The 13,093-nt window shown below is 40.0% G+C and overlaps 1 protein-coding gene across 11 annotated transcripts in view; it reads right to left on the bottom strand.

Annotated features, from left to right (window-relative positions):
* LOC100643650 (titin) overlaps positions 1–13,093 on the bottom strand; it is a 230,450-nt gene that overhangs the window by 22,127 nt on the left and 195,230 nt on the right. For 9 of the 11 annotated variants that reach the window (XM_048407027.1, XM_048407028.1, XM_048407024.1 and 6 more), the window contains 2 exons: positions 455–12,712; positions 78–103 (listed from right to left, as the gene is read on the bottom strand). In XM_048407027.1, the coding sequence (XP_048262984.1) occupies positions 78–103; positions 455–12,712 (12,284 nt within the window). The remainder of the gene's footprint in view (positions 1–77; positions 104–454; positions 12,713–13,093) is intronic. The other 2 variants (XM_048407033.1, XM_048407029.1) reach the window with 1 other exon arrangement.

Below are 13,093 nucleotides of genomic sequence, written 5' to 3'. Positions count from 1 at the left end.
ACATATATTAAAAATTACATTATCTATGAGATGACCTATCCAAATAAAACAATCTAACGGTCAGTCATAAATCCTACCTTTTCAACCACTTCTTCCGTGACATCTGTGAAAAGAACAAAATGTTTTAGATCTGCTTAACAAATATTCTCCACATTAAGCATTTCTATATGGCAGAAACCACTTAACAAACCATTAACGAATAAACGAAGTATCTATATAGAAAGCATATATATATAAACCAATAGCTCATCAACAGGTACACCGATCAATGTTACATGTATAAAGTATAAAAATATAAGTATATTTGTCCATCATGTCTTTGTATCTTGCTCTGTTTATATCGTATAATATATTTATGCACTATTTGATAAATGAATAATGACATGATTAAGGGTAAACGTATATATATATATAGTTGTATGAGATGATAGTAATACGTAAGAAATAGGCTTACCTTCTGTCACATTCTTGTCAGCTTTAGGTTTTGTCGGTCTTTTGTGTTTTGGTTTTTCGTGTATTTCTGGTGTAGTGTCTTCGTGGATTTCTATTGTTGCTGTTAATGGTTCTTTACCTTCCTCTTCCACGGTCACCTCTTCAGTGACCTGTTCTTTACCTTCGTATTTCCTGGTGACACGCCTTTTGCGTACAGTTTTCTTTGTTCCTTCCTCGGTCACGATCTCGCTCGTTACGATCTCTTCTTTGACCTCTTCGACAGGCGCGGCTGGTACAATCGATTCTATCGGCAATACCATTGGTTTATCTTTGACAATTTCTTCGACAGTTACGACTGGCTCTTCGCCTTCTTCTTCTATCGTTGTCTCTTCAACAACTATTGGTTTCTCGTCACCACGTTTGGTCGTGGTTTTCTTCTTTTTGATCTTTCGCGGTTTCTTTTCAGGTATTTCTTCAGTAATTACGGTTGTAACAACCTCAACAGTTTCGACAATGTCGTCGTCTTTGGGAACGAATTTCAGATAATCTTCGGGCTTCTTCTCCTCTTCTTCCTTTTCTTCCGGCTTTTTCCAAGGTTTTAGTTTGATTTTCTCTGGCTCCTCCTTTGGAGCTTCTCTTTCAGGAATTCTCCTCTTTATTTCTTCTTCTTCTTCTGGTTCTTCTGGTTTTGGAATTCCAGGTACTATTGGAATAACGTCGGTTTCCTGAGTTGGTGTTTTACGTTCTTTCTTTGGTTTTTTGCTTGGAACTTTCTTAGGAATTTTCTTTCCCGGCTCAGGATACTCTGGCACCTCTCTTTCTTCCAGTTCAACTTCTGGAGCTTCTATCTCATAAGGTTCAAATGGTTTTAATTCAGGATATTCCTTCTCTTCTTTTTCTTTCTTTGGTTTTTCTTTTTCTTCTTTTTTCTTTGGAACGGGAGCCTCTTCTTCTAAGACACTTGGAACCTTTTCTGGTATCTTCTTCAGTTTGACAGTCTCTGGTTTTTCCTCTTCTGCACTTCGCGGCATTCCTTTGCCTATTTTCAATTTCTTCGGTTTTTCTTCTTCAGGTTTTTCTGGTTTAGATTTACGTTCATATGGTGCCATTTCTTCTACCTTTTCTAATGGAACTTTCTTCAATTCTTCAAATTCTTGATCCACTTTCTCTAATTCTGTTATTTCTTTCTCTGGAAGTTTCACCTTCTTATGTCTTATCTTCTTTAACTTCAGTGCTTCTTCCATGGTGCGAGACAGAATACCATTCTGTACGTAATTAGGTTCAAGTTCGGTTATAATTGGATATTCAACCGACGGTGGCCATTCGTGTTCTGTGATACGGCTGCGTAAAAGAATTTTAGGGAACTTTTCATCCTTGTCTTCTTTTTTCTTCGGTTTGACAGGAGCTTTCTTTAGTTTAATTTGCGCGAATAAAGGAGTAGCTGGTTCTTCGATCTTAGGTTTAATTGCTTTCTGTTCCTTGATACTGATCCTCATCAACTGAGGTTTCTCACCTTCAACCTTCTCAATAGGTTTTTTCTTTTTAACTTTCTTCTCTGGTTTTACTTCTGGTACAGGTTCTTCAAGCTTCTCTAGTGGTAATTCTTTCTTTAACTCCTCGAACTCCTGATCCAACTTTTCAAGCTTTGCTATTTCTTTTTCTATGCGTTTGATCCTCTTCCTCTTTGGTTTTGGTAATTTATCAGCTTCTTCAATGTTGCGAGATAAGATACCATTTTGGATCTCGTTTGGTTCGAGCTCTTCGATCTTCAAATGTTTTATCGCTGGAGGCCACTCAATAGATGTAATTCGGCTTCGAAGAAGAACGCGTGGAAGTTTGTCTTTTTTCTCCACTGGGCGTTTCACAGTTGGAGTCTTGCGTAATTTAATTTGAGCGAACTGAGGTTTATCCACCGATACTTCTTGTACTTCGAGTTTTGTGGCTTCGAATTTGGTTATTTTCATACGTTGGAGTTTGACAGGTTTCTTCTTAGCAATTTCTAGAGGAAGTTCTGGAGCTTCAGGTGCTTCGATCTTCTCTTCTTCAGATATAAGAACTTTCTTAGGAACTTTCTTTTTAATGACCTTTTTCGATTTGCCTTCTTTCGTAACGATCTCAGTCACTTCCACTTCTTCGGGTGCCTCCGCCTTTTCTGTAGGCTCTATACGTTCTGTAATAGGAAGTGCTTTTACGATTTCTTCGACAACTTCTTCAATAGGACCTTCAGTGACAGTTGTGACAGGTCTCTTTCCTTTTTCTTCAATAGTGACAATCTCTGTTACTTGTTGTTCTTTTCCTTTGCGTTTGATAACCTTCTTTTTGGTGACTTTCTTGGGTTTGCCTTCTTTTGTCACTTCTTGCGTAACTGTAACTTGTTCACGGACCTCTTCAACTTCTCCTGGTTTAGCATGTTTTGGGGCAGGAAGAGCTTTTAGCGCCTCTTCCACTATTTCTTCTGTAGGACCTTCAGTAACAGTTGTAACTGGAAGTTTGCCTTGTTCTTCAACAGTGATAACTTCAGACACTTGTTGCTCTCTTCCTTTGCGTCTGATGATCTTCTTCTTCGTGACCTTCTTAGGTTTACCTTCCTTAGTAACTTCTTCAGTGACAGTCACTTGTTCGCGAACTTCTTCAACTTCAGTTGGTTTCACATGTTCTGGAATAGGAAGTGGTTTTATTATATCATCAATCAGTTCTTCAACAGGCCCCTCAGTTACGGTTGTGACAGGAGCTTTTCCTTCCTCCTCGACTGTGACAACTTCTGTTACTTGCTGTTGTGGTCCTTTACGTCTGACAACCCTTTTTTTAATTGTTTTCTTTGGTTTACCTTCTTTTGTAATTTCTTGGGTCACAGTGACTTGTTCACGAAGCTCCTCGATTTCTGATGGTTTAGCATATTTAGGTGCTGGTAGAGCTTTCAGTGTTTCTTCGACTACTTCTTCTGTTGGACCTTCAGTGACAGTTGTAACTGGAGCCTTGCCTTGTTCTTCGATAGTAACTACTTCAGTAACCTGTTGTTGCTTTCCTTTACGTTTGATCTGCTTTTTCTTGGTGACTTTCGTTGGTTTACCTTCCTTAGTTATCTCTTCAGTGATAGTTACTTGTTCACGAACTTCTTCTACTTCAGTAGGTTTCACACGTTTTGCAGCAGGTAATGGTTTTACCATTTCTTCTACTATTTCCTCGACGGCACCTTCAGTGACGGTTGTCGTAGGTCTCTTTCCTTGTTCTTCGATGGTAACAACTTCAGTCACCTGTTGTTTTTTGCCTTTACGCTTAATGACCTTCTTTTTGGTGATCTTTTTTGGTTTCCCTTCTTCAGTGACTTCTTGGGTGACAGTAACTTGTTCACGAATTTCTTCTTCCTCACCCGGTTTGGCATATTCTGGGCCTGATAATGTTTTAATCGTTTCTTCAACGATTTCTTCTGTAGGACCTTCAATAACAGTTGTAACTGGAGCTTCTCCCTGTTCCTCAATTGTTACTACTTCAGATACCTGCTGTTCTCTTCCTTTGCGCGTAATTACTTTCTTTTTCTTCACCTTCTTGGGTTTTCCTTCCTTGGTTACTTCCTCAGTGATAGTTACCTGTTCATGGACTTCTTCTACTTCAGATGGTTTGACAAATTCTGGAGTTGGTAGTGGTTTCAGCATGTCTTCAACTACTTCTTCTACTGGACCTTCAGTGACAGTTGTGACAGGTCTCTTGCCTTGTTCCTCCACAGTAGTAACTTCTGTAACTTGTTGTACTTTGCCTTTGCGCTTGATAACCTTCTTCTTGGTAGTTTTCTTTGGTTTACCTTCTTTGGTTACCTCTTGAGTAACTGTTACTTGTTCACGAACCTCCTCGACTTCATCTGGTTTGGCATATTCGGGAGCTGGTAATGCTTTTATGGATTCTTCTAGTATTTCTTCTGTAGGGCCTTCAGTGATAGTTGTAATTGGCGCCTTGCCTTGTTCTTCAACTGTGATAATGTCAGAGATTTGCTGTTCTCTTCCTTTGCGTTTAATAACTTTCTTCTTGGTAACTCTCCTAGGTTTGCCTTCTTTAGTGATTTCTTCCGTAATAGTTACTTGTTCACGGATTTCTTCTTCTTCAAATGGTTTAATTTTTTCTGGAGTTGGCAATGGTTTTATTATTTCCTCGACTAATTGTTCAGTGGGCCCTTCAATTACAGTTGTAACAGGAGCCTTGCCTTGTTCTTCGACTGTTGTAACTTCTGTGACTTGTTGCTCTTTTCCTTTGCGTTTTACTACCTTCTTTTTAGTTACCTTTTTAGGTTTACCTTCTCCCGTTACTTCTTCTGTAACGGTTACCTGTTCGCGTATTTCTTCTTCTTCTCCAGGTTTAGCGTACTCCGGTGATGGAAGAGCTTTCAGTGTCTCTTCAACCACTTCTTCAATAGGTCCTTCAGAGACAGTTTTAACAGGTCTCTTACCCTGTTCTTCAACAGTGACAATCTCTGTTACCTGTTGTTCTCTGCCCTTACGTTTGATTATTTTCTTTTTGGTTGTCTTCTTTGGTTTACCCTCATTAGTCACTTCCTGAGTGACTGTGACTTCTTCTCGAATCTCTTCCACTTCAGATGGTTCGACGCGTTGAATTATGGACAGAGGCTTTACAAATTCCTGCACTACTTCTTCTACAGGACCCTCAGTTACGGTTGTAACAGGTCGTTTGCCTTTTACTTCGACTGTTACCACTTCAGTCACTTGTTGTTCTTTGCCTTTACGTTTAATAACCTTCTTCTTGGTAATCTTTTTAGGCTTGCCTTCTGTGGTTACTTCTTCTGTGACTGTTACTTGTTCACGTATCTCTTCAATTTCTCCTGGTTTGGAGTGTTCAGGAGCAGGAAGTACTTCTAGTGTATCTTCTAGTACTTCCTCCAGTGGACCTTCAGTAATTGTAGTAACTGGTGCTTTCCCTTGCTCTTCGACAGTGACAAGTTCTGTGACTTGTTGTTCCTTTCCTTTGCGTTTGACAATCTTTTTCTTAGTAATCTTTTTAGGTTTGCCTTCCATTGTCACTTCTTCTGCCACAGTCACTTGTTCACGTATCTCTTCTACTTCAGATGGTCGGATTTTCTCTGATGCAGGCAATGGTTTTATTATTTCTTCTATAAGTTCCTCTGTTGGTCCGTCAATAACAGTTGTAACTGGAGGCTTATCTTGTTCTTCAACAGTGACAACCTCCGTAACTTGTTGTTCTTTGCCTTTACGTCTAGTGATTTTCTTCTTGGTGACTTTCTTTGGCTTGCCTTCTTTAGTTACTTCTTCACTGACAGTTACTTGTTCTCTGATCTCCTCAACTTCAGTTGGTCTTTCTTTTTCTGGAGCAGGCAATGCTTTTATTATTTCTTCTACAACTTCTTCTGTTGGACCTTCAGTCACAGTCGTAACTGATCTCTTTCCTTGTTCTTCAACGGTTACCATCTCAGTCACTTGTTGTTTCTTTCCTTTCCGTTTGATTATCTTCCTTTTGGTGGTCTTTTTAGGTTTGCCTTCTTTAGTTACTTCTTCAGTGACAGTGACCTGTTCACGTATCTCTTCCACTTCAGTTGGTGTGATATACTCTGGAAGCGCTAGCGGTTTTATAACTTCCTCTACAACTTCCTCCACAGGTCCTTCAGTCACTGTTGTGACAGGTTTCTTTCCGTGTTCTTCAACAGTTACCACCTCCGTCACTTGTTGTTCTTTTCCTTTTCGTCTGATTGTCTTCTTTTTGGTAATCTTTTTAGGTTTGCCTTCTTTAGTTATTTCTTCAGTGACAGTTACTTGTTCTCTGATCTGCTCAACTTCAGTTGGTCTTACTTCTTCTGGAGCAGGCAATGCTTTTATTATTTCTTCTACAACTTCTTCTGTTGGTCCTTCAGTTACAGTCGTAACTGGTCTCTTTCCTTGTTCTTCAACGGTTACCATCTCAGTCACTTGTTGTTTCTTTCCTTTTCGTTTGATTATCTTCTTTTTGGTGGTCTTTTTAGGTTTGCCTTCTTTAGTTACTTCTTCAGTGACAGTGACCTGTTCACGTATCTCTTCCACTTCAGTTGGTGTGATATACTCTGGAAGCGCTAGCGGTTTTATAACTTCCTCTACAACTTCCTCCACAGGTCCTTCAGTCACTGTTGTGACAGGTTTCTTTCCGTGTTCTTCAACAGTTACCACCTCCGTCACTTGTTGTTCTTTTCCTTTTCGTCTGATTGTCTTCTTTTTGGTAATCTTTTTAGGTTTGCCTTCTTTAGTTATTTCTTCAGTGACAGTTACTTGTTCTCTGATCTGCTCAACTTCAGTTGGTCTTACTTCTTCTGGAGCAGGCAATGCTTTTATTATTTCTTCTACAACTTCTTCTGTTGGTCCTTCAGTTACAGTCGTAACTGGTCTCTTTCCTTGTTCTTCAACGGTTACCATCTCAGTCACTTGTTGTTTCTTTCCTTTTCGTTTGATTATCTTCTTTTTGGTGGTCTTTTTAGGTTTGCCTTCTTTAGTTACTTCTTCAGTGACAGTGACCTGTTCACGTATCTCTTCCACTTCAGTTGGTGTGATATACTCTGGAAGCGCTAGCGGTTTTATAACTTCCTCTACAACTTCCTCCACAGGTCCTTCAGTCACTGTTGTGACAGGTCTCTTTCCGTGTTCTTCAACGGTTACCACCGCCGTCACTTGTTGTTCCTTTCCTTTTCGTCTGATTGTCTTCTTTTTGGTAATCTTTTTAGGTTTGCCTTCTTTAGTTATTTCTTCAGTGACAGTTACTTGTTCTCTGATCTGCTCAACTTCAGTTGGTCTTACTTCTTCTGGAGCAGGCAATGCTTTTATTATTTCTTCTACAACTTCTTCTGTTGGTCCTTCAGTTACAGTCGTAACTGGTCTCTTTCCTTGTTCTTCGACGGTTACCATCTCAGTCACTTGTTGCTTCTTTCCTTTTCGTTTGATTATCTTCTTTTTGGTGGTCTTTTTAGGTTTGCCTTCTTTAGTTACTTCTTCAGTGACAGTGACCTGTTCACGTATCTCTTCCACTTCAGTTGGTGTGATATACTCTGGATGCGCTAGCGGTTTTATAACTTCCTCTACAACTTCCTCCACAGGTCCTTCAGTCACTGTTGTGACAGGTTTCTTTCCGTGTTTTTCAACAGTTACCACCTCCGTCACTTGTTGTTCTTTTCCTTTTCGTTTGATTGTCTTCTTTTTGGTAATCCTTTTAGGTTTGCCTTCTTTAGTTATTTCTTCAGTGACAGTTACTTGTTCTCTGATCTGCTCAACTTCAGTTGGTCTTACTTCTTCTGGAGCAGGCAATGCTTTTATTATTTCTTCTACAACTTCTTCTGTTGGTCCTTCAGTTACAGTCGTAACTGGTCTTTTTCCTTGTTCTTCAACGGTTACCATCTCAGTCACTTGTTGTTTCTTTCCTTTTCGTTTGATTATCTTCTTTTTGGTGGTCTTTTTAGGTTTGCCTTCTTTAGTTACTTCTTCAGTGACAGTGACCTGTTCACGTATCTCTTCCACTTCAGTTGGTGTGATATACTCTGGAAGCGCTAGCGGTTTTATAACTTCCTCTATAACTTCCTCCACAGGTCCTTCAGTCACTGTTGTGACAGGTTTCTTTCCGTGTTCTTCAACAGTTACCACCTCCGTCTCTTGTTGTTCTTTTCCTTTTCGTTTGATTGTCTTCTTTTTGGTAATCTTTTTAGGTTTGCCTTCTTTAGTTATTTCTTCAGTGACAGTTACTTGTTCTCTGATCTGCTCAACTTCAGTTGGTCTTACTTCTTCTGGAGCAGGCAATGCTTTTATTATTTCTTCTACAACTTCTTCTGTTGGTCCTTCAGTTACAGTCGTAACTGGTCTCTTTCCTTGTTCTTCAACGGTTACCATCTCAGTCACTTGTTGTTTCTTTCCTTTTCGTTTGATTATCTTCTTTTTGGTGGTCTTTTTAGGTTTGCCTTCTTTAGTTACTTCTTCAGTGACAGTGACCTGTTCACGTATCTCTTCCACTTCAGTTGGTGTGATATACTCTGGAAGCGCTAGCGGTTTTATAACTTCCTCTACAACTTCCTCCACAGGTCCTTCAGTCACTGTTGTGACAGGTCTCTTTCCGTGTTCTTCAACAGTTACCACCTCCGTCACTTGTTGTTCTTTTCCTTTTCGTTTGATTGTCTTCTTTTTGGTAATCTTTTTAGGTTTGCCTTCTTTAGTTATTTCTTCAGTGACAGTTACTTGTTCTCTGATCTGCTCAACTTCAGTTGGTCTTACTTCCTCTGGAGCAGACAATGCTTTTATTATTTCTTCTACAACTTCTTCTGTTGGACCTTCAGTTACAGTCGTAACTGGTTTCTTTCCTTGTTCTTCGACGGTTACCATCTCAGTCACTTGTTGCTTCTTTCCTTTTCGTTTGATTATCTTCTTTTTGGTGGTCTTTTTAGGTTTGCCCTCTTTAGTTACTTCTTCAGTGACAGTGACCTGTTCACGTATCTCTTCCACTTCAGTTGGTGTGATATACTCTGGAAGCGCTAGCGGTTTTATAACTTCCTCTACAACTTCCTCTGTTGGTCCTTCAGTCACTGTTGTTACGGGTTTCTTTCCTTGCTCTTCAACCGTTACTACTTCCGTCACCTGTTGTTCTTTACCTCTTCGTTTAATTAGCTTCTTCTTGGTAATCTTTTTGGGTTTACCTTCTCTCGTAATTTCTTCAGTAACTGTCACTTGCTCTCTGACTTCTTCTACTTCAGTTGGTGTAATGCGTTCGGGAGCGGGCAATGGTTTTATAGTTTCCTCGACAATTTCCTCTGTTGGTCCTTCAGTCACTGTTGTTACGGGTTTCTCTCCTTGCTCTTCAACCGTTACTACTTCCGTCACCTGTTGTTCTTTACCTCTTCGTTTAATTAGCTTCTTCTTGGTAATCTTTTTGGGTTTACCTTCTCTCGTAATTTCTTCAGTAACTGTCACTTGCTCTCTGACTTCTTCTACTTCAGTTGGTGTAATGCGTTCGGGAGCGGGCAATGGTTTTATAGTTTCCTCGACAATTTCCTCTGTTGGTCCTTCAGTCACTGTTGTTACGGGTTTCTCTCCTTGTTCTTCAACCGTTACTACTTCCGTCACCTGTTGTTCTTTACCTCTTCGTTTAATTAGCTTCTTCTTGGTAATCTTTTTGGGTTTACCTTCTCTCGTAATTTCTTCAGTAACTGTCACTTGCTCTCTGAGTTCTTCTACTTCAGTTGGTGTAATGCGTTCGGGAGCGGGCAATGGTTTTATAGTTTCCTCGACAATTTCCTCTGTTGGTCCTTCAGTCACTGTTGTTACGGGTTTCTCTCCTTGCTCTTCAACCGTTACTACTTCCGTCACCTGTTGTTCTTTACCTCTTCGTTTAATTAGCTTCTTCTTGGTAATCTTTTTGGGTTTACCTTCTCTCGTAATTTCTTCAGTAACTGTCACTTGCTCTCTGACTTCTTCTACTTCAGTTGGTGTAATGCGTTCGGGAGCGGGCAATGGTTTTATAGTTTCCTCGACAATTTCCTCTGTTGGTCCTTCAGTCACTGTTGTTACGGGTTTCTTTCCTTCTTCTTCAACCGTTATTACTTCCGTCACCTGTTGTTCTTTACCTCTTCGTTTAATTAGTTTCTTCTTGGTAATCTTTTTGGGTTTACCTTCTCTCGTAATTTCTTCAGTAACTGTCACTTGCTCTCTGACTTCTTCTACTTCAGTTGGTGTAATGCGTTCGGGAGCGGGCAATGGTTTTATAGTTTCCTCCACAATTTCCTCTGTTGGTCCTTCAGTCACTGTTGTTACGGGTTTCTTTCCTTGCTCTTCAACCGTTACTACTTCCGTCACCTGTTGTTCTTTACCTCTTCGTTTAATTAGCTTCTTCTTGGTAATCTTTTTGGGTTTACCTTCTCTCGTAATTTCTTCAGTAACTGTCACTTGCTCTCTGACTTCTTCTACTTCAGTTGGTGTAATGCGTTCGGGAGCGGGCAATGGTTTTATAGTTTCCTCGACAATTTCCTCTGTTGGTCCTTCAGTCACTGTTGTTACGGGTTTCTTTCCTTGCTCTTCAACCGTTACTACTTCCGTCACCTGTTGTTCTTTACCTCTTCGTTTAATTAGCTTCTTCTTGGTAATCTTTTTGGGTTTACCTTCTCTCGTAATTTCTTCAGTAACTGTCACTTGCTCTCTGACTTCTTCTACTTCAGTTGGTGTAATGCGTTCGGGAGCGGGCAATGGTTTTATAGTTTCCTCGACAATTTCCTCTGTTGGTCCTTCAGTCACTGTTGTTACGGGTTTCTTTCCTTGCTCTTCAACCGTTACTACTTCCGTCACCTGTTGTTCTTTACCTCTTCGTTTAATTAGCTTCTTCTTGGTAATCTTTTTGGGTTTACCTTCTCTCGTAATTTCTTCAGTAACTGTCACTTGCTCTCTGACTTCTTCTACTTCAGTTGGTGTAATGCGTTCGGGAGCGGGCAATGGTTTTATAGTTTCCTCGACAATTTCCTCTGTTGGTCCTTCAGTCACTGTTGTTACGGGTTTCTCTCCTTGCTCTTCAACCGTTACTACTTCCGTCACCTGTTGTTCTTTACCTCTTCGTTTAATTAGCTTCTTCTTGGTAATCTTTTTGGGTTTACCTTCTCTCGTAATTTCTTCAGTAACTGTCACTTGCTCTCTGACTTCTTCTATTTCAGTTGGTGTAATGCGTTCGGGAGCGGGCAATGGTTTTATAGTTTCCTCGACAATTTCCTCTGTTGGTCCTTCAGTCACTGTTGTTACGGGTTTCTTTCCTTGCTCTTCAACCGTTACTACTTCCGTCACCTGTTGTTCTTTACCTCTTCGTTTAATTAGCTTCTTCTTGGTAATCTTTTTGGGTTTACCTTCTCTCGTAATTTCTTCAGTAACTGTCACTTGCTCTCTGACTTCTTCTACTTCAGTTGGTGTAATGCGTTCGGGAGCGGGCAATGGTTTTATAGTTTCCTCGACAATTTCCTCTGTTGGTCCTTCAGTCACTGTTGTTACGGGTTTCTTTCCTTGCTCTTCAACCGTTACTACTTCCGTCACCTGTTGTTCTTTACCTCTTCGTTTAATTAGCTTCTTCTTGGTAATCTTTTTGGGTTTACCTTCTCTCGTAATTTCTTCAGTAACTGTCACTTGTTCTCTGACTTCTTCTACTTCAGTTGGTGTAATGTGTTCGGGAGCGGGCAATGGTTTTATAGTTTCCTCGACAACTTCCTCTGTTGGTCCTTCAATTACTGTAGTAATAGGCGCTTTATCCTGTTCCTCGACAGTAACCACTTCTGTCACTTGTTGTTTCTGTCCCTTTCGCGTGATGATCTTCTTCCTTGTAGTCTTTTTTGGTTTACCCCACCTGGTTACTTCTTCCGTAACTGTAACTTGTTCTTTAACTTCTTCAACCTCTGATGGTTTAACATACGCTGGTGCAGGTAAACGTTTCATAATCTCTTCCACTATTTCTTCCACTGGTCCTTCAATGACACTGGTCTCCGGAGCTTTCCCTTCTTCTTCGACTGTCACTTCTTCAGTCACCTGTTGCTCCTTACCGTCCCTCTTAATTACCTTCTTCTTGGTAACCTTCTTAGGTTTACCTTCTTTTGATACTTCTTCCGTCACCGTCACTTGTTCTTCTACGTGTTGCACCATGGGTGTAATATACTCTACTGGTGCCAATGGTTTCGTTTCCTCCTCTGGTATTTGTTCTTCTACTGGCTTCTCTTTTTTAATTTCTCTTTCAGTCGTTTCTATTATCTCCGTAGGTTTTGTTATCACGGTTGTTACAGGTGCTTTTCCTTCCTCTTCCACCGTCGTTTCCTCAGTAACTTTTTGAGTTCTTCCTTTCTGACGTATAATCTTCTTCGTTACTTTCTTAGTTTTATCAGTATCTTGAACTTGAATTACTTCAACTTCTATTTTCTCCTCTTCCTTCTGAGTTTCTTCAACCTCGTCGATTCTTGTAGGTATAATCTCTTCAACATCCATAGTTGTTGTAATCTCTTCTATAGGCATAAATTGTTTCTTCGGTATCGATGGTATCTGTGGTTTAATATCTTCAAGTTCCTCCTCAATGACAACGACATTATCTTCTTCAGCTTCTGTTTTAGGCTTTTTCTTACGAATAATTGTTTTCTTAGTCTTAACCGCCGCTGTTTCATCCTCTTTACTTCCGCGCCTGAATTTCGTTGTATATTCTTCAATTACTTCTGTGTCTGATTCGATCAATTGCTGTGGCGTATCGTGTTTTGTGTGTTGTGTGATTGTGATGTGATGTTGTTGCGCTGGTACTTCTGTAGTTTCTGAAATGTATACAAGAACAAGTGTGATATGATTATCGTGTCGTGACAGTAATCGTTCGCGCACTATTTTGCTTTTCTTTTACTTTTTTTTTGGTTTGACTTCTCACATATAACCGCGATACTTCACCGAAAATGTATTCGAGATTTAGGTTGGTTAATTTATATTGTTTGTGTCTCGAATCATCGATTTCGTAACACAAAACACTAAACGCGACGTATAAACCTGTTTCGGATGAAATTCTTGTATTTTGTCTGATGAATGAACTGTTGTGTGTTCTGTGTGATAGTAATCTGTGTTGTTTATATGAACCTTTCCATATCGTGTTTGATTCTGTGTGTTGTCTACATACCTACCTTACACGATTTCCTACAACCATTATC

The sequence above is a fragment of the Bombus terrestris genome, chromosome 7 (genome assembly GCF_910591885.1).
Source record: "Bombus terrestris chromosome 7, iyBomTerr1.2, whole genome shotgun sequence".
NCBI lineage: Eukaryota > Metazoa > Arthropoda > Insecta > Hymenoptera > Apidae > Bombus > Bombus terrestris.
The sequence above is the reverse complement of the archived record's forward strand: the minus strand, read 5'-3'. Positions and strand labels throughout refer to the sequence as shown.